This window comes from Carassius gibelio, chromosome B8 (assembly GCF_023724105.1).
Source record: "Carassius gibelio isolate Cgi1373 ecotype wild population from Czech Republic chromosome B8, carGib1.2-hapl.c, whole genome shotgun sequence".
NCBI lineage: Eukaryota > Metazoa > Chordata > Actinopteri > Cypriniformes > Cyprinidae > Carassius > Carassius gibelio.
The window spans coordinates 22,751,725-22,773,911 of NC_068403.1; the positions used below are offsets into that span (position 1 = coordinate 22,751,725).

General features: G+C 36.9%; 1 protein-coding gene across 1 annotated transcript in view; it reads left to right on the forward strand.

Moving 5' to 3' along the window:
* Positions 1-22,187, forward strand: part of LOC127963277 (disintegrin and metalloproteinase domain-containing protein 9) — a 46,638-nt gene that overhangs the window by 8,832 nt on the left and 15,619 nt on the right. Inside the window, exons 4-11 of the mRNA XM_052563100.1 lie at positions 7,250-7,328; positions 14,598-14,674; positions 15,210-15,432; positions 15,973-16,038; positions 16,299-16,370; positions 16,489-16,658; positions 17,532-17,613; positions 17,748-17,881. Of these exons, the coding sequence (XP_052419060.1) occupies positions 7,250-7,328; positions 14,598-14,674; positions 15,210-15,432; positions 15,973-16,038; positions 16,299-16,370; positions 16,489-16,658; positions 17,532-17,613; positions 17,748-17,881 (903 nt within the window). The remainder of the gene's footprint in view (positions 1-7,249; positions 7,329-14,597; positions 14,675-15,209; positions 15,433-15,972; positions 16,039-16,298; positions 16,371-16,488; positions 16,659-17,531; positions 17,614-17,747; positions 17,882-22,187) is intronic.

Sequence of the window (22,187 nt, forward strand, 5' to 3'; positions counted from 1 at the left end):
GAAACCAAAGTTGTACATTGAGCGAACGCAGTGTTTCCCATCATTGATCCTGGATGCACACCAACACTACAGATCTGACTCATCCACTCCAGCTCTTGGAGTCTCTACTGGTGGCCTGGTGTGTTTTATTACAAAGAGATTTAAAGTTACACTTGGTGTGCCTCCAGAAGCAGGGTTATGAAACACTGGGTAATATAAGCCTAAATTCAGTTTTTCACACTTGGTTTGTAATTAACAATGTATTTTGCAGGGATCATTGTTTTGTGCGGTAAACCTTAAAGACTGATTCTTTATTGGTGTTTTATCTGCTTGTCACAATAATAAATAAGTCATCATTAGACTATAAACAACAAAACATGTTTTTGTTATTATTAATTCTATTTTTTTTCATCTCTGAAATGTAGTTTTATACTCTTTCCTTGCTTTTGTTTGCCACTATTTAGCTTAAAATTATATGTACTTCTTACTTGATTGTTATGAAAAAAAAAAAGTATAAAACTTTGATCTTGACTTAGCATGGACTTGACTTTGAAATAAATTAATACTTTTATTCAACAAGGATGCATTGAATTGCTAATTGTAGTCGCAGAAAGTACATATACATTTCTATTTCAAATAAAAACGTTCTATTTAACAAATAATCCTGAAAAATATTATACATATAAATATTATACTTAACATTGATAATAATCATAAATGTTTCTTGAGCAACAAATCAGTACAGTTATTTCCGAAGGATCATTTGTCACTAAAGACTGGAGGAATGATGCTGAAAATTCAGCTTTGCATCACAGGAATAAATTACATTTTAAAATATATTCACATAGAAAACTTTTATTTCACATAGCAGTGCTCATATGACCTGTGTCGATGTTGGTAAATAACCGATTATTGCTTTATTTCTTTTCAGAACCAGTTAAACAGTGTTTTAATTTGACTGTAATAGGGTGAAATGTTTCCTAGTTTCTAACATCTATACCTCCATACTTAAATAATTACCATCTCCTTCCTTAATTAATTACCATAATAACATTTCTCTTAGTAGATTGTTTAGTTGTAATATTTCTGTGTTTGTTGAGTACAGAATGCGGCAGTTTTAATGCTGTTCGCTTTTCCCCTGCCAGCATTTGAGCCTCATTCAAGTTAATGCATGGGATTAATGAAGCTTCATTGTCCTTGTGCCATCCTATCCTAAAAGAAACTAAAGGTTTTAGAAGGTTGTTCACTGTTGTATTGCATAGTGTGCCTTACACCAAAGCTGCAAAAGCTCTCAGAATGCAAAAAATGTCTGGTCTTTATTTCGAAATATTGCGACATGTAGGCGGACATTGTTGAATGACCACTACCTCATTGCCAAACATAAAGTTCCTTGATAATATCAGACTTGTCATGCAGCTGAAAAAAGCTGAGGTGTGGACGTTTTACTTCTCCTGTTTGATAATGTTATCTTATGTAATGCAGGTTGATGCCGGATAAAACCTGCCAATACTCCTCTAACGCTTATCCAGAACATTCTGTGCTCTTCACTATAATATTTAGATACTCAAGCAGCAAAAACATTCTTTTTTTTTTCTTAAGCTCAACAGTTTGTTGCTTTTTTGAAGGGCTGGAGCTGCAAGATGTTTGGGAAATGTGCCTTCAGAGTAGAAATTCTAATTATAAAAATTATATTTGACATTTACATTTAATCATTTAGCAGATGTTTTTTAACCAGAGAGACTTACAAATGAGTACAATAGAAGCAATCAGATAAACAAGAGAACAACACTGAATACAAGTGCCATGTCTCAGTTAGTCTAGGACAGAACATATAAAAGACAAGAAAAAAAGGTAAGTGGTAGTATTAGTTGGTTAAGTGCTGGCGAAAAAGATGAGCCTGTAGGTGTGTTTTGAAAATGAGTAAAGACTCAGCTGTACGAATTGAGATTGGTAGGTCATTCCACCAGCTGGGCACAGTCCAGGAAAAGGTCCGTAAGAGTGATTTTGAACTTCTTTGGGATGGCACCACAAGGCGTCTTTCACTTGCAGAGCACAGATTTCTGGAGGGCACATAAGATTGAACTAGTGAGTTTAGGTATGTTGATGCCGTGCCAGTGGTCATCTTGTAGGCAAGCATCAGTACCTTGAATTTGATGCGAGCGGCCAATGGTAGCCAGTGTCAACTGATGAGGAGAGGAGTAACCTGAGCTTTTTTTGGCTCATTGAAGACAACCCTCGCTGCTGCATTCTGGATCAGTTGCAGAGGCTTGATAGTACATGCAGGAAGGCCCGCCAGGAGAGCGTTACAATAGTCCAGTCTGGAGAGAACAAGAGCTTGGGCAAGAAGTTGGGTGGCTTGTTCTGTAAGGAAAGGTCTAATCTTCCGAATGTTGTATAAGGCAAATCTGCAAGAACCGGGTCATTGTAGCAATATGGTTTGTGAAGCTTAACTGATGATTTAATCAACACTCCTAGGTTTCTGACTGTCCTGGAAGGAGTTATGGTTGACAAACCCAGTTGTATAGAGAAGTTGTGATGAAACAATGGGTTGGTTAGCTGGAACCACAAGCAGTTCTGTCTTATGCCGCGTTTCCACAGAAATTACCCGGAACATTTGTACCAGGAACTTTTTTTCCCAGGAACTTTTTTCCCCCCAGACCTGTTGCTTTCTGCGTTTCCACCGTGGTGTAAAGTACCGGGTAGATTAGGCAAATAGACTGGTGACGTAGGTCTGCGCGCGTTTCTCAATACAAAGTACCGCTGATTTAAAAAAAAAAAAAAAGTACGCTGATTTTGGACGTGCATCCTCGGTAGTTGGTTCAGACTTTGTGCATTCGTCTCGGGAGTGTGATGTCCGCAACGACGCAAGTCCGGTAAATCTATAAACAGCAGAGTACTTGATAACTTCAGTCAGCTCATCATGGCTACTGCAATTTTCCTTTCTGTATATTTACAATAAAACGAAATATGATATCAAATACCACTGCTTCCTTTCATTTTCATTTAAGCATAATAACAACTGCAGAAATGTACTTAGTTCAGGGAAATGTGTATATGCAGCCATTACAATGAAACGAAATATTATATAAATTTGCCTTTTTCATTTTCATTTTAACATATAGATAAATTGAATACAGACCAAAGAAAACCTGTTAGATTTACCCCGCAGCTGAATTATATGTTATGTTTAACCACTAAAGAGACATCAGAGCCAGCGGCACATATCAGAAGGTCTATCCCAGGAGAGGCTGCTCTCTGCGGATACAAGAGGACTGAGCTCCCGCTGATCACGTGGAGCTCACCGTCTACGAGATCGGCAAAACACATTTTTAAATATGCACGATCTTTATAAATAAACCATAGATTTGAGTTTTAAACAACTACTTCTCGCCTCAAATACTTTTAAAATTACATTTCATGACACAATAACAGTAATATTTGAAAATTATCCGAATAAATGGTGGTTGAACTCAACCAATGCTGCGTGAACTCAGATCGCTTTGGCTACTGCAATTTTCCCCTCAGTATATTTACAATAAAACGAAATAGAATATAAAATACAACTGCCTCCTTTCATTTTCATTTAAACATAATAACAGCTGCAGAAATGTACTTAGTTCAGGGCTAAGTGTAACGTTATATACAGCCATTACAATGAAAGAAATATTATATAGACTTGCCTTTTTATTTTCATTTTAACATATAGATAAATTGAATACAGACCAAAGAAAACCTGTTAGATTTACCCCGCAGCTGAATTATATATTATGTTTAACCACTAAAGACACATCAGAGCCAGCGGCACATATCAGAAGGTCTATCCCAGGAGAGGCTGCTCTCTGCGGATACATGAGGACTGAGCTCCCGCTGATCGAGTGGAGCTCACCGTCTGCGAGATCAGCGAAACACATTTTTAAATAGGCGCTGTCTTTATAAATAAACAACAGATTTGAGTTTCAAACAACTACATTCTTGCCTCAAATACTTTTAAAATTACATTTCATGACACAATAACAGTAATATTTTGAAAATGTTGATCCGAATAAATGGTGGTTGAACTCAACCAATGCTGCGTGAACTCAACCAATCAGAATTTTTAGCGCCAAAGCCCCACCCCCGAAAGTTCCGGAACTTTAAAAAAGTACCACCTCGCCAGCAGGGACTTTCTGGGGGGCATTTTTTTACCCAGAACTTTATTTAGTTCCTGGTTCCTGCGGTGAAAACACACCAAGTACTGGACCAAGTCCCTAGTTCCTGGGTAAAGTTCCTGCGGTGGAAACGCGGCTTTAGTAAGGTTGAGCTGAAGGTGATGGTCATGCATCCAGCTAGAAATGTCACTCATACAGGCTTAAATGTGAGCAACTACCGTTGGGTCATCTGGTTGGAATGAGAAGTAGAGTTGAGTGTCATCAGCGTAGCAGTGATAAAAAAAGTCATGCTTCTGAATGACAGATCCTAATGACGCCATGTAGATGGAGAAGAGAAGTGGTCCAAGTACTGAGCCTTGAGGAACCCCAGTAGCAAGTTGTTGTGACTTAGAAACGTCACCCCTCCAATACACCCTGAAGGATCTGTCAGAGAGGTAGGACTTTAACCACAGGAGTGCAGTTCCAGAGATGCCCATCTTTCTGAGGGTGGACAGAAGTGCTGGATTTAGAGATGATTTCCTGAGCAGTGGGCTTACCAGGGTGTGACGAGTGGGGCGGGGCCGAGAGACGTGGGAACGAGGAGTGAGGCCAGGTGTAGTGATTGGAGATGAGCTACACCTGCCTCACTCCTCGTTCCCACGTCTCTCGGCCCCGCCCCACTCGTCACACAGAGCCTGCTTAAATGCTGAGGGAAATGTTCCAGAATGAAGAGAGGAGTTGATAATGGGAGTAAGTGAAGGTACCTAAATAAGTAATTTGAGAACAAGCTATACAAAAATTAAAGGGGAGAAAAGCAATACTCAAGTGCCCTGTAGGTGTCCTTGCTCAGTGTAGTCACGCAGGTAGAGTCGATGTAAGAGGTCTTTACACAAGGATGTTTCAGACGAGGGCTGCCGCGTTGAAAACTGATTACCTGTGATTGAAGTCAGCTGGCCACACCTGACTATTTAGCAGACCGAAACTGTGCAGTTCCCTTGATATGCAAACGCAAAACCAAGCACCACTTCAGCACGTGTTTACCAGGGTAAGACACACAGTAAATAAACCAAAGTTTCCTGGCAACGACGATCACGCAGTAGTCTAAATGAGAAAACGAGGCAAAACAAACTGCTGTTCTTATCTGTTGCTTGACTGTTTCTTCTGCATTATTAACAAAGATAAATTGCTTCACTTCTTGATGTAGGATATAAATAACACACAGTGTATGACCACAAAGCACACTGAGTTTGACAGCCAGTGCTAAATGTGTTGTGGCAGGTTAATTCTTTCAGAAAAGTTGACGATTTCCAGCTATGCTCACCGTCTGTTGCAGAGGAGATGTGAAATAAAGGTCAGCTCATCAACAGATAATATGTTTTTACACAGTATGTGGCCTCCTCAGATCAGGATCTTAGAACAAGCAGTAAACTTGAACCCCTGACCTTTGTGGCATCCATATGATTGCATCTTTTCTGTCAGTATCCGTTGGAAAAGATGAGGAAGCAGAAAAAAGGAACTTGAAATCATCATTTCTGAAAAAAAAAAAAGCCAGACAAACAAAATGTTAAAACTGTATTTGGTACACATTTAATTTCTGAAATGTGGAAATAATGTTTGGGTTTGGATTGGATTTTGTTTGTATTCTTCGAAATGTAGTATATGATATTATTAACTTGCTATTAATATTGGTCATATTTGGTGTTTTTTTCCTCCGAAATTTCTGCATCCATTAAAAAAAAAGTTTCTGCTGCTTTGTTTTTGTTGTTATGCACATATATTAATTTATTTTTAATTTCTTTTGATCAAAATAGAAAAAAATAACAGTGGCCAAAGTTGTCGCTACAGGTTTTTATTTTTTCTTCATTTGTTAAATTGCAAATAATCTTTGAGAAACATAAGTAACAGAAACATAATAAGACCAGGTTCATTTATTATGTAATTAATGACTTTGCCATAACATTTGCAGTTTTAACTATTGTTAACTAAAACTAAAACTTGTAAAAACAGTTTTCGTTAATTTATATAAAGCCAAAACAAACGAGAATATATATATGAGATGAAAAACGTACAAAATGGCACTGAAAAAAGTTAAAACTAAAACTAAAATAAAAAAAAAAATACAAAAAAATAAACGAATTAAAACTTAATGACAAGTGCACATAACAAAATTACGAAACTAAACTAAAATGCGATTGAAACATTAATAAATACTACTAGTATATAAATGAAACAAAAATATCACTGAATAATTGAGAGTATCAGAATATTTTTTTTAATTTACAAGAAACTAGCTCTAGATCAATTTAGATCAGACATGAAATTATTCTTCTAGAAGAGAGACATGATTTTGAATTATGTAATCATAAGTAAGTAATGAGTTTCTCCATTGCTCTTTTCTGGCTGGCTGCAATTCCCCACATCTGCACTTCAGCAAAAACAAGCCCCCACCCACCCTGCCCTCGATTTCCTCCTCCATATAATACACAGATATGCTGTCTGCATTGTTTTAGTGCATGATTCACTGAAGGAATTATGCAAAACAGCATCACTCTACCATTGCAATCAATGCACCCTGAACACATCCCTTTTTATTAACATTTGTTTCCCGCCTGCATTCTGTGGGCGCTAAAAGCATAATGTACAATCCACCAGGCATATAACGCAGAAGCACAAATGATATGCTGCCTAATTTACCAAAAGCATGAGATATTGTGCTGAAAAGAATATGACTTAATTTAAACACTCACACACAGTTTATGATAATCTTCTCTGTTTCTCAGAGCTACACACAGTACTTTACTCAACACTTCCTCTCAGCTCTCTTTCCTGCTGCTGCTTGTGACTAAAGGTTGCAGGGTCATGCTGTTGTCAAGATTTCCCACATTCCCCCATGCTCAAACCTGATTTTTCCTGACATATGATGTTTTACATGACAGGAAAATACATTATAAAGCATCAGGAATATCTTATATGCCAGAAATACAAGCTTGTGTATAACCTACTTTTCTGTAAGAGTCTCTCCAGACTGCATTTATTTGATCAAAACAGTAAAAAATGTAGACGTGTTCACAAATGTGGGTGACAGTTAAAGGGTTAGATACCTGCAACAGTGAATCCTTACACAGTTGTGTTTTTGCCCTTAGATTGCTTCTTCCAGAGGATTTCACTGTGTACTCTTATGCCAAAGATGGCTCGCTGGTCACCGAGAGACCAAACATGATGGTAAGTCAACAAACACTTACAAAAACTGAACAGAAAAGTCACACCAGTACCTGGTTTCTATAAAACAAGGGAGAGAGTGTAAATCAGGCAGTTTTAGCACATCTTTAACAAGCCATGTCAGCTGTCTGTAAGATATCTGTCAGATGCTTTTGCAATTTTCCACTCTGTTTTTTGAGGAATGTCGACTCAGCATCACCTTCAGCCTGATGATTGGTTAATTTATATTTGTTTTACTTCAGAGCTCAGACAAACAGGATGTGACTGCAGGCACACAAATACTGTCCTTTAGACCGAAAACACACAAACCAGCATTTTTTTATATTACATTTATGCATTTGGCAGATGCTTTTATCCAAAGCGACTTACAGTGCATTCAGGCTATACAGTTTATTTTTTATTTTTACCTAACGTGTTCCCTGGGAATCGAACCCACAACCTTTTGCACTGCTAACGCAATGCTCTACCACTGAGCCACAGGAACTAGCTGCTGCTTTAAAAACTGCTTTTGGCTTGCATATACTTTATTTTCACCTTGTTAGCGGTGTTTCTATGCACAGAACGGCACAGGTGAAGTTAGAACAGTTAGAACAGTCATGTGTTATCATGTGGTGTTGTCTGCTGTTGATGCGATTTCCTCAGGAACAATACTCACACAGGGTCTGATGCCAAGAGCAGTGGAGCAGTTTCTGGGAAGAGCTGCATTACTCACACTAACTGGAATCCAATTTTACATGAGTGTAAGAACAAGTGATAGAGGCAGGAAACTTCATAGAAAAAGAATGTAGAAAGAATTATATGGAAACAGTGAAAAGTTAGTTAGAAGTATGTTCCCAGTGAAGTTTTGACATATAGAGATAAATGTTTGCTGAGAGATGTAATCTGAGTCACCAGCCCTGACCTGAATGAAGTCAGTCGCTGTGTGCTACGTGCTGTTAAGATTTCTCATGCACTGCCTCGTTCTCTGTTCATCTCCTATATGGATTGAGTAAGAGTGTGTCATCCTGCAGTCTGTTCTGCTTTATGTTGTCCTTAGATGGAAGTTGTGGTACCAGTCTTACGTATTTTTTGGCACAGGGTATTTAACACACACAGAAACACATCATATACTGTACAGTGGCCCCCTAAAAGTTAATTTACATGTAAAATTAAATTAATATCATCACAGTAGATATCAAGATAATAAAACCAAATGACATCTGAAAAGTAAAAGATGTAAGATATTTTCTCAAAACTACATTTTCTTCATTTATTTGTAGAAGATGCATGAGGTTCAGTTTATTACAGTATGAAGTAGGGCTGCATGATGTGTCATTTAAGCATCGATATCGCGATTGTACGAATCCACGATAGTCACATCGCAGGATGTGCAGTGTAGGCTGTCGTAGTTGATCCGTTATTCATTAACTGTATGGGCCAGCTGCTCCCTGGCCCTTGACGAATGTGATTCGCGGAGAGCGCGTGAGAGAGAGAGCGGCGAGAGAGAGAGAGCATGCATGAGAGTTAGATTTCATATCTCAATAATTATCGCAGAAAAATAAAATATCGCAATGTCATTTTTTCCCAATATCGTGCAGCCCTAGTATGAAGTATAAGCTAGTTTATCACATTAGCCATAAGGTGTCAAAACACTTTGTCATTTTCAACTGTAAATCTATTGTTTTATGATGTAAAATGGACAATATTTCTTTCTACGAGCTTCTTCAATTGAAAGTTGCGAAAAGAGATGGACTTAAAGGGGGGGTGAAATGCTATTTCATGCATACTGAGTTTTTTACACTGTTAAAGAGTTGGATTCCCATGCTAAACATGGACAAAGTTTCAAAAATTAAGTTGTACGTTTGAAGGAGTATTTTTGTTCCAAAAAAACCTCTTCCGGTTTGTCACAAGTTTCGGAAAGTTTTTTTCGAGTATGGCTCTGTGTGACGTTAGATGGAGCGGAATTTCCTTATATGGGTCCTAAGGCACTTCTGCCGGAAGAGCGCGCGCTCCCATATAGCGAAGCTGAGCAGCACAGACATTTCACTGATCAGAGCGATTCGTTGATCAGAGCGAGAGCATCGCGAAAAGTCACAAAAGAAGTGTGTTTTTGGTTGCCAGGGCAAGACAACCCTGCACAGATTACCAAAAGAGAAACAGCATTAAGGGACCAGTGGATGGAGTTTATTTTTACAGAGCATCAATGGAGTTGTGCAAGTGTTTTTGTTTGTTCCCTGCATTTCGGATTGCACATCGTTTATTTCTTAAGGATAATGCATAAAAAGGGTCACGATCGTGTGTTGGAACCACATGCGGTGAGTAAAACTGCTTCAAATATCTCTGTGTTATTAACTTAGCTATCAGCGCGTAAGCACATCAAGTAAACAACATGCGATGTTGTCATCAAACTACACTTTCCACATGTACAGCTTAAAAAAAAAAAAAAAAAAGACGACATAAAGTGGAATTTAGTCATTTTCCAAAACCGCTAAGCAAATATATACAGTTTCAGTACATACCACATAGCATACCGCCTTTGCTGATGCTGCTCTTGTTAAATTTCAGCCTCTGGATCTGTGTCACAGCTTCCACATGCTCTCAACGCAAAAGCCTACTGGCGCTCGTGATTCTTTAGCTCCGCCCACACGTCACGCCTCCAGCCGGTCGTGTTTTTCCGGGAAAAATCGGTACAGACTATCTTTCTCTTATAAATATAATAAAAATAAAGACTTTTTGGAGTTATGAAGGATGCAGTACTACTCTATAGGTACTCAAGATTAACAGGAGATTGAGTGAAAACGAGCATTTCACCCCCCCTTTAATGGACTTAACAAATAACAATTTTCTAATTGTGGTATATAACCAAAGAATGGCCAATTTTGGGTATCACAAAATTATAATGTATTAAATTGATATATATATATATATATATATATATATATATATATATATATATATAGCATGCACAATAAAATATCCAATACTGACCAATAACGATAAATTAAAAAACAAATATATTAAAATGTCTTCTATAGTTCATATAAAATAAATATGAAATTGATTTTATTTTATTATCTAATGCAGGGAAAATGAAAGTTCATGCAAACTGTTGCTTAACTCGTCAAATAATAGTAATTTAAATCAAATATATTGTTTTCTCTTCATGTCTAACGTATCTATCTTGTAAATCTCAGACTGAAAGTGTTCATCTCTATTTGTATCAGTTATGAGTTGCTGTTATTGCTTTGAGAGCTCTAAAGTTAACATAAATTAACAATGTTTTAGATTAAATTGCCTTGGATCAGGGCATAATTGAAATGGAATATTCTAGGATCTGTAAAACTAGGTTGTCAATGTCAGCGAATGTTTATTTTCTTTTGTGAACTGATGCACAATACCAAATGGATAGCTTTTTGGTGACAGGGTAGATTTAATCAGGGAGAAAATGCTGGGCTGTGTGGTCGCCTTATGCATGATGGGAAATTGTTCAGCAAATTATTGTCATCGCACTGGTCTAAAAATAACTCCGCTTTACTTTTCATCTATTGTATCCTCTCTGTGTAAGAGACAAAACACTAGTGTGCACACACTCATGCACAAAAACAGCACGTCTGAACAGAACAAATCTAAATAGTGTTTCGTGAGCTAGTGTGTTATTTCTCGTTTATGATGCCACACAGGTGAATGCATTTTTTTATATAAATTATTACAGGCCTACTAAAATATTTGAAAGTTTCAGCTATCTCAGTTTAATATGCAGAGATGACTCAATAATTTTGTGGATTCTTTAAATGCTGTTGTCACGTGAGAAACCTGCTTTTATTCAAAAATGAAGTTGTTAACAAGAGCGGTGCCTTTATAATCACTAAAGCTGCAGATCACTTCAGTTCACTGTGCACTGCACAATGAATCTCTTATTTACATTGTTGGTTATTATGAATAGATTTGCAAGCATGAGGTTTTTTGCTGTACAAAAACAGTTTTGAATGCTATGGAGAAAATTTTGACTTTGATAGACCTTAAGCACCAATGAGTGGCCATTGCATTTGGTATTGCAAATATTTTTTGAAGTTGTAAAGAAAACAAAGTTAAAATTTTGTAAGAAAATAGTATTTCAGTGTTTCAAAATTTCACATTTAATTCAGTGTGTTGCTCTTTCCTTGCTATTTAAATTGTTTCTATGCCAGTTGTTTTCTTCACTGTGTCTGTGAATGACAACATTACTCAGTGCTGCAAAAACACATTGTAAATAGAATCAACTGGCTCCCTTTAGAGCACAAACAGGCACCAAATTAACTATAGCCCCTTTCACACTGCCATTCCGGCAAATACATGGGTAAAGTGTTCCGGCAATTGTTCCGGCATTGGATGGAATCGCAGCTACTGTCTTGTCTGTGGATATCAGTGCAGTTATTTGCAAGTGTTTTAATAAAGCTTTAAGGAATGTCTACATTAAGACAGACTTAATTTCATCTTCTTTGTCTTCATTTCAGTTTCAGTTTTATTTGCATTCAATGAACTTGACAAGTTGTAATTCAGACCCATATAAAACTGATATTTATGAGGAAGAAATTATTTTATCGGCTTGGGATTTGCGTAAAACATTTTGGGTGTGGTAAAATGCTGATCTGAGACTGTAGTGATGTGAAAGTCTGATGACACAGTTCTCTGTTACAGAACAGGAAACAGCTGCACGGTGATTAATGCCTGGTCATGTGCTTTACTGCTTTCCTCTCCATGTGGAAGTCAGGTGCTTCAAGCGAAATAGTTTATGCTTTCTCTTTTTTTGGTTAATATAAAAAAGTGCTTTAAGTGAAGTGTGTCATTTCTACGCCATTTCTACGCCACCAAACTGAATTGCAGAAATAATTACATGTTTTATCAAACGAGTCTATATTTTTAGTACACCACGGAGATAAAATGTTTAAACATTTCTGAGAAATTAACCATAGATTTATTTATTTATAGATGTCTCTGCATGTTAAACAAAGCATAAGATAAGGATTTTAAACACTGAAAAAAATTAAACACATCACTTTAATGTGATGTGACGCTTTGTTCTCTCATATCTTGAAACCATGTTTAATTGTAAACATCCAGTTCAAGTGAGGTGGTCAATTTCATCTGTTTTCTATTCAAACAGCTAGGCATTTTTGTGCAATAGTCTGGAGAGACCCTCTGCCAAAAAGGCAGTTTATGAGGAAAGAGCGTGAGTGTATTTGTAAACTTATTTTACAGAAAAGTGCTGCTGCCTCAGACTGGAGACTCTTGTGATAAAGAAATACACTTAAGCATATTTTTTAAAAGAGTATGTATTATGGACATAGTATGCTTTTAAAATAATATAATTATCTGCTTAGTATATACTTAACTAAATGTTATGTAATTGCAATTAAATGAAAATGTATTATAGTTCAAATTTACGTACACATCTTTTTGTGTAATTACATAAATAATTAATTAATAAATTATTGTCTTTGAAATTTGGTTGAAGTAGGTTGCTGAACCAACAAATATTCATAATAAACTAAAATATAGTTTCTATTGAAACTTGTATGTCATGTATTTAAATTTGTAATGTTGAAGCTGTAATTTAGTACTTTTCTTTTGAATATATTAACTTTAATACCAAATAACACACTGACACTAAAATTATAATCAATTCCTTTACATGTGCTTTAGAATGTTAGTCAGCATATTAAAAGTAAGTGACTTCTTTAAAGCACTTTAAGATTATTAAAACAATGATTTAGCAAATATACTTAAAGTAGAAATTGTATTTGACATTATTACAAAGTGCATTATTAGTCTACTTAAGTGTGTTAAAAAACAGTTATGAAGTCTACTCCTAAGAACATGTGAATGGCCTTTTAGTTCATTAATATTATATTATCTGCAAGGACAGTAAAAAAAAAATACTTTTAAGATGTGAAACATTTCATGTGTAGTTCTTTTTCACAAGGAGATATAGAGAGTTGAAGAGAAGATACATCCGTTCAGAAAGCAGTGGCTGTGAGTCAGCGGGTCAGCTGACCCTCGCTTGTTTATGATGTCCGGTGGGATTTCTACAGGATGTGTTTTCTGATTTCCATTACATCAGACACACAACATCAGCCATCATGCTGCTTAAAAGCCTCCATCACATGAGTCGTTCCTGGGTATTCTTGTGCTGTATAAGGTGGCCTAGATTTTTTTTTTTCTCAAATCAACACATATACTGTACAAGAGTACAGACGGCTCTACTGTTCAACTCAAATCACTCTCGTGGCGTTAGGCTTGGAAACAAAGCAATGAGTCTTAATGATGTAAATAACCACACTCCCACTGATTGAAAGCCAAAGACGTTTCATGACTACAGATATTATGAGACTCCAGTAACTCCAGAATGTTAAGCATTATCATTACCAAAACTAGTTAGTTAGTGAGTTAGTTTGCATAAGGGTTTATCCAGAGGTTAAACCGCTCCAGAGAGCTGTGAAACTATGTTTTTGTCAGCAGATGATTTCATCAAGCCTTTCTGCTCTTGGTTTTCTGAAATAGCAGCTCAATGTCTGATGTGTGGCCACATACACAAAAAAACACAACAGTAACACATTGTTATACATATGTATGCATGCTAATGTGTGTTATGCTTTCAGAAAATGATAATTGCTAATGACAAAGTGGCAGTGAGAGCTAAAACGGACTAAATTTAAGTGTATAATATAAAGCCCCTTGAAATCCCTGTAAATCAGCTTGACACAGTTTTAACAGAGCCCCTCAGAGCAGGACAATGTCTAACGTACAGTTCACAGGCTTATATAATCTGATTGGTTGCAGGTGGGACAGTGAATGGTCATTCTTCATATATAAACTATAGCAGTGGTTCTCAGCCTTTTTGACTCTTAAGGCCCCTCGTTGTCCACAACAAAATCCAAATACATTTCCAGGTGTTAGTGATTTAATGGATAAGGATTAAGGATAAGGTTTCCTAAAATTGTTTTACTTGCATTTCTGCCTGATAAAATATTTTAGAGCTTGGTAGTTTTCTTTTTAATGCATAGTATGATTTGTTTTAAATCAATGTGAGGTTCCTTGTGGGCCCTGAACCCCTGTTTGAGAACCATTGCTCTAGAGTAAAGCTGACGGAGCATCTAAAGGGAGTCTGGTCCCTGTCAGCAGACATCTTTCAGGTTTTAATGGCGTGAATGTTGATGGCTGTTAGTCAAGGCTTTGAAATGTCTTCTTGTGTCTTGGTGGAATTTACTGTGGCTTCTTTTCAAGCCTCTCTCTCTCTCTCTGTCTCTCTCTCAGGGTCATTGTCATTACAGTGGTTACATAGAGGATGTGGAGGGCTCTTCTGCAGCACTCAGCCTGTGCTCTGGGTTAAGGTGAGATCACAGAAGCTTTAAATGGATTGTGCACTGAAATGTTACATTAGAAGCAGACTGTAAAACCTTTACAGCTGCAGACACACTTAAGAATTTACTTTATTGTCTTAAGCTTTTAGCTTTCATCAAAATATAAATACTTTTCCAGTCCTTTTTTTCAATAGTTTTATTCTTTTCTGATGATGTATCCAAGACACATGTAAGCAGTGAAAAATATGAATCTTTTAATTTAAATTTTACATTGTAATGTTTAATGAAAATAGCATACCTTAACCTTAATATATATCACAATACAGAAGAAAATATCTGTTGTTGCTTTGATTTCATCACAACTTTCAAAAGTTAAAAAGGATCAAAAAGTCCTGGAAAACATAGAAACATAAGGGTATTTCAAGTCAATTTTAAACCCATAAACCTTATTGGAAACTTAAAGAGTTCATGAAAAAGAATAAAGTTTGTAGTAGATTGCCAAAGCTTTGTCTACCCAAGCCTGTTATATATTTATATGCAAGTGTGTGATGTGTATGCACCTCAGGGGTGTTATCCACATGGAGGGCACCAGTTTCGGTATTGAACCATTGGAAGGTTCCTCCAGTGATGAGCACTTGGTGTATCGTTTGGAGGATGTCAAGACAGAACCTCTCAACTGTGGAACGCCTCACTTTCATAACCATGATGACGAGGCTTCACCAAGGCATCCTACAGACAGCTATATCCATAACATCACATTTGTTCAATCTGGCAGCCATCTAATCAGGGTGAGTCATTCCAAATCCCAAAAATGGCATGCGCAATTACACAAGCTTCAAAACACAGCTAATTAACTGTGAATGCTGGAAAGGAAAATGGATGTGTGCATGGGAGTATGTTGCTGTAGTGTGTTCGTGCTTGATGGTTTATGTTCAGTTTCAAGTGTTTTTAAAGTTTCTACACTCACATGACTAGATTTCTAAAATGAATTGTTTTTAAATCAAAGTGCTTTGAAAGTAAGATTGTTTTAGGCAATAATAATAATAATTTGTTCTTAGTTTTTTTTTTCTCAAGCAGTAAAACTTGGTGTTTAAGTGTAAGTGAAAACATGGCTTCCTTATATTTTAGCAATTTGATCCTTTACCAAGTTTTAAGCCACAGTAATTCTGTATTTATGTGCCTTTATTTAAGCTGTATTATTATTATCAGAGTTTTTTTAATGTTAGACTTAATTGTAATATTTTTAATTTGTCAGATCATTATAGTATCAATGCTTGTGCTGGCAAACACAGCTGAAAATAAAACTAAATGTCTGTCTGTCCAAACAGAAAAAGAGAGCGGTGCTGCACCAGACACACTATGTGGAACTGCTAATGGTGGTGGATAATATGAGAGTAAGTTATGTAAACCTAGCAGCATCTTTCACCATTTTCCCATTGTCTGATGGTTATGTTGCTCTCAGGGAAATATCAATCAGTAGTAGCTTGTAAACTCTTAGTGTGTGAGTGAAAGTGTGAAGAGTTTTATTGAACAGTTGGAGATGTGTGGGATCAAAATGTGCGACTGCCTCTGACTGGGTAATTTTAGCATCGGTGTGAGAATTGTCCAATTTCTGAAACCCATCCTAGAGTTTCATATTTTCTCCTTTTTACAGTTTAACTACAAAAAAGGGAATCAAACAGCTGTACGTGAGGAGGTGGTTCAAATCGCTAACTATGTTGATAGTGTAAGTTTTAATATTTTAAAATTAATGCAACAAATGCATCCAGTTACATCACTGTATGGTGATTGTTAAGAGGCCTAGTGATTATCCCTCTTGATCTCTTTGTCCTGCTTTCCCTTAGATGTACATTGCTCTGAATATCCGTATTGTGTTGGTGGGATTGGAGATCTGGTCTGCGCAGAACTTCATCAATACTGATGGCGGTGCTGGAGAGGTGCTGGGCCGCTTTAGTCAATGGAGAGAGAAAGAGCTGGTTCACCGTCGTCGCCATGACAGTGCACAGCTCATCATGTATGAGCTTTTTCTGTTATGACCATTGTCATTTAGTGGAAGTGCTTTTAAGTGTGTCAGGAGAACATTTGTATTATAAAGCATTCATTTGTAAAAATATCACCCAAAGGTAGCATTTGGAGCGAGAACAGGGTGAAGGACTTAATACAGAGCCTTGGTGCACACCATAGTTTACCATCACAAGATCAGATGTTTGTTCATGTACATAAACAAAATTGTAACTTTCTGAGTTGAAGGATTTTTACAAGAATTAGAACTTTTCTGCATATGTGCTCCTTTTGCACATATACATTTTGTTTAAATATAACACTTCATGAACTTATGAATTCATTTCTCAGCAGCATGGTTTAGTAGATTTAAATGTTTCTAGTATCTTTGACATAGAATAAAAAGTTCAGATTTTTAATTATTAATTTTATATAAGCCCAAACCTAGCTTTTTAAAAAGTGGTTTATTAATAACTTGATAGCTTGAATGTTTATGGACGTGTGCTAGGGAGAAGGAGGAGTATTAAATAATATTTAACAGGCATCTGACATTACTCACATTACAAGTATGTTCATTTTGCAGTTTTCATGACTAAGTCATAGCTGTAAACACTTCTTTTCACTTCTAGCGATTCAACAAACCTCCAGATGAAGTTTTAGCACTAGTTACACTCTTTAGTTAAATTATTTGTGCAAAAATTATATATGCCAAAAGGAGAAAGTCCTTGCATTGTATGTCTTTAAAATATGACGTAAAATCCTGTTTTCCATTATGTGTCTACCTTAGATTGGTCATATTTATTGTTCTATGAACAATGCTGTGCAGTTATAGTGCTGTGCTGTAGAAATTGCCTGTCTGATTCTCTTTCTCTCTCTGTCTTCACAGAAATAAAGGATTTGGTGGAACAGCAGGCATGGCTTTTGTTGGCACTGTTTGTTCCAGAAGTCATGGTGCTGGAATTAATTCGGTATGATGCCTCTGATCTACTATCTGCTACAGATACTCGCACACACTGTTAATCAGTATATGCTCAACAGTGACTTCCACCAGTATCTAAATGCCGGTTGTGTCTTTGTGCATATGTGTGCATTTTCCTCTCAGTTCACCAATAATAATGTGCTGTCATTCGCCTCCATCGTGGCTCATGAGCTGGGTCACAATCTTGGGATGAACCATGATGATGGCCGAAACTGTAAATGTGATGTCCAGCACTGCATTATGAACTCAGGGGCAACGTGAGTGTTTTTGTCTTACAAATTTCAATATGCTGTATTATTTTCTAAAGAGGTCATCGGATGCCCAAGTTTATATGATTCCTTATGGTCTTAACAACCCTCTACGGACACCTTGGCAATTGAATCGCCACTGGCTAGTAAATTTTTTTGTTTACTTGCCAGACTGATATATTTGAATTTGACTCGTGGTGGTGCTTTTTTGTTCATTCAGTGTTTCTGTAAAAAAGGAAAAAATAACAAAAATACTGATAAGATAATAATGATACGATATCTGAATATAAAACGTATATAATAAGGTTTAATGAGCTGCTGTATAATGAATATTAATGAGTATCATCTTCTGGGTCTAAAATCTATATCATGTTGATGTCACAATTTGTGACGTGGAAAAGGACTATAGTACATCCATGACACGTCTGTGTCTATTAAATTATTTATGAGACTACCTGTTTTTATCCACAACAGCATGTGTTGATTTGCTATGACAGATGCTTCAGACTGTGAGATGACATTGTGCACATTAACTGAGAGAAATGTTCATGGATTGAAGAAGAGTTTGTTTTTGCTTTGTAAGAATTCGGCACAAACGTGATTTGTTCACTTAGTGAGTACAACCATTTTCCCGGTTCAGGGCTGCACTGCTGTGGAGGGAGGAATTTCATTGAACAAGAAATATGAGTCAGTGGATTACCTGAATGAGAGCAATTCGTTCACCTAAAAAATTTGTTAAAAAAGAACGATACGTTCACGAACGACACATCACTAGTGTGTGTGTGAGAGACAAAGCGGCAATGAGTTGTACGTTTCACACTGGAGTTTATGGTATGTCAAATACACGTGCATTGCACATCCATTCAGATGACCTGAAAAATAGCACAGATTGCTTGATGGAGAGGGAAACTATATCTGTGCTAAACTTATACTTAGCCTCCAGCTCACACACTTTGGAAAATAAAATGAGAATTGATTAGCCATTGGCTAATATTAGACTTCATTTAGTGGCCCAGAGTGAAGATTCAGTTGCATATATTAGTGATTTACTTACAATGTAGAGGGTTGCTTAATGAAAAGTCTGTAAAATACTTACAATTTTCCCATTTCGGTGAATGTACCTTTAATTGCTTATGAGCTCTGCTCACCCCACCCCTCTCTTCCGTGGATGATGAGCAATTCTCTAGACCAGGGGTCTCCAACCTTTTTTTACACCATGGACCGGTTACATTTGGAAAAATATTGTAACAGACTGTCTGGGGGGGGGGGGTTCTTTTATTTTTATATATATATATGTATATATATATATGTATATATATATATATATATATATATATATATATATATATATATATATATATATATATATATATATATATATATATGTGTATATGTATATGTATATGTATATGTATATGTTTCAATTTTATATATGTTTATATATGTTTCGATGGATCATTTGGTTTTTGAGTCACAGATCGGATGATTTTTCGGATAAGCAAGAAAAAAAAATTAAGCACGGAGAATGAGAGAAGGTTTTTTAACATAATTTTATGCATAGCCTATGTATCTTAAATGCAGGGAGATGTGTTAAAGGAATCAACTCTGCATTTCAATGCTGTCTGAAACACATCTCTATGCTTGTGCATGCTTTGGCTGTGTGTGAGAACAGCGTGTTGCCAGATTTCCATCCAAATTTGGTGGAACAGCAGGCATGGCTTTTGTTGGCATGGTTTTTTCCAGAAGTCATGGTGCTGGAATTAATTCGGTATGATGCCTCTGATCTACTCCTCATATGCTACAGATACTCGCACACACTGTTAATGAAGTATCTGCTGAATAGTGGCTTTCACCAGTATCTAAATGCTGTTTGTGTTTTTGTGCATATGTGTGTATTTTCCTTAGTTCACCAATAATAATGTGCTGTCATTCACCTTCATGATGGCTCATGTCTGAAACACATCTCTATGCTTGTTTTGGCTGTGTGTGAGAACAGCGTGTTGCCAGATTTCCATCCAAATTTGCAAATTTAACTTGTGCGCAAAATTGGAAAATTGCTAATTTTCGTCACTTCTTGATAAACTGGCAATAAATATCTCAAAAAAAAAAATAAGTAAGCGAGGCCACTGAATATAATAATTCTCTAATTTAATAATTTGCTTGCACTTTAAGTAAGCAGACGAAACACAATAAATGTGGTCTTGTTTTTGGAGGTTAATGTCCGCTGTTTTGGAGCGCAGTCATGGTAGACTGTTCTGGGAGTCAATTATACAGAAATACTTTTGACAGTTTTTTCTCTGGCACTTCAGAATGACTATGACAACATTTCAGATGCTGTGCAACTAAATCGGTCCACTGTTTAGTCAGGTTATGTTGTCCCATAGCGCAAAGTCACTTTACTTCTTTGAACGCTCATGCAGGTTTCCATTTACAATTATTCGCCTTTTCGCACAAAAAATAAAAAACCTCAAGTGAGAGTAAAACCTTTTTTCGCGAATTAAAGGATTTCAACAAATTTGGCATTTCCATCACTCATTTCACATGTAATACTTCAAAATGTGCATTAAAACAGGGTGATAGAAACTATTTGAATTTTCGCCTTCTTGTGGTTTAATATTGCTTGTACTGTACTGTAAATCACATGCGTGCTGAATGCTGGAATCAACTGCGATCTGTTTAACCCCTAATATATGACAGATCCGAGCAATTTTTAATTTGCAAATTAAACATAAAATCGTCAAATTGCTACTCAATATTGCATACAACGAAAAATGCAGAATAATTAGAACAAATTAGAACTGGCGACCCGGGTAGCAGCTCTAACACAGCCCGGTAGTGGGTCACAACCCCGGCCTTGGGGACCTCTGCTCTTTACTGTCAACATTAGCTGCATTCCAGTGTTGTCAAATTGGGCTACTTTAACACTGTTGCCTCGGGAGGTTTTTATGTTCGCAACAAGATAAATTAGCCCCTGGAATGTGACTTAATAGGGGAAACCTATGGAAAGAGATTGGGTTAGTTTTGGGTTAGTTTTGAATAGCAGTTGGGCGAGTTTTGCTATGAAAACCTAGCAACCCTACTGCATTTGTGTAACGAAGAGTCAGAGGCATTCGGATCCATGTGCAGAACTTTATTCAAAGAATGGTCAGACAGGCAGAAATCAGGAATGGCATCAGGAATGTTAGGGGCAACCAGAATCGAAAACAGAACCAAGCAGAGATCGGGGCAGGCAGCAGAGAATCAGAGTCAAAATACACAATCCAAAATCAGACACGGGAAAACCAAACACAAGGGAAACCACTCGGAAATGCTAGACAGGCTAAACAAGACTTCGCAGTGAGTGAGAGTGATTGTGCTGCTTTTATGTGTGTGTAAATGAGGTGCAGGTGTGGCAAGGAAATTGGCTGATGAATGATGTGCAGGTGTGGCAGGGTGATTGTGATGCAGTGACTCATGGCAAATGTAGTTCGGGTGTGGTGCAACAGTATGAGAGGTGCTAGTGTCCAAGTGACATCTGGTGGTTGATAGGTGGAATGGTCCTGAGTGGAGTGCCCTCTACTGAAGTTCATGGGCACTCCATCTAATGATCGTGACAATTTGTTGCGGAACTTTTTTCCTTTCTCTTTGGTGTGTAACAATCTCTTGGTGCATAAAGAATTCAAAGAGATCCAAAGTAAAGAGTTAACCACACTCCCCTAAAAAAGCTCGTTCTAACAGTCCCCACATGTCTACATCACTATATGGGAAGATTGCTCACGCAAAGAAAGAAGGCATAACTTTGATTCTCTCTGTTGCCACCGCTGCTATGTTGTGGAGACGGTTACGTTGTGAAAGCAAGTATCACAGTATGTTAAGGGGCGTAACATTTTTGTCAAACGCTTGAGGCATTTGGCCAATCACAATGCCAATCAGAGCACAGCTCGCTTTTCAAACCGATGAGCTTTGTAAATATCAACGTGTTTCAGAAGGTGGGGCATAGAGGAGAAACAATAATGTACAGTATGTGGAAAATAATGTTTTTTTAACCTTAAACCACATAAACACTTTGCATTATACCAAATACACAAAATAATTTTCTTTTTAGCAACGCCATATGACCCCTTTAAGAAAGCTGATTCGCAAAGATTTATGAAAAAAAAACGTATACTAATTTCTTCTGTAGGTGAAGCTGGATCACGAATGATTTGCGTGAACATAGATGCATTTAGGCAGATCGGGGAGAGGGGCACATTCCCTTCAAAAACAAAAGTAAGTAAGTAAAGTTTATTTATAGAGCGCTTTTCACAGATACAATCACAAAGTGCTTTACAAGGTA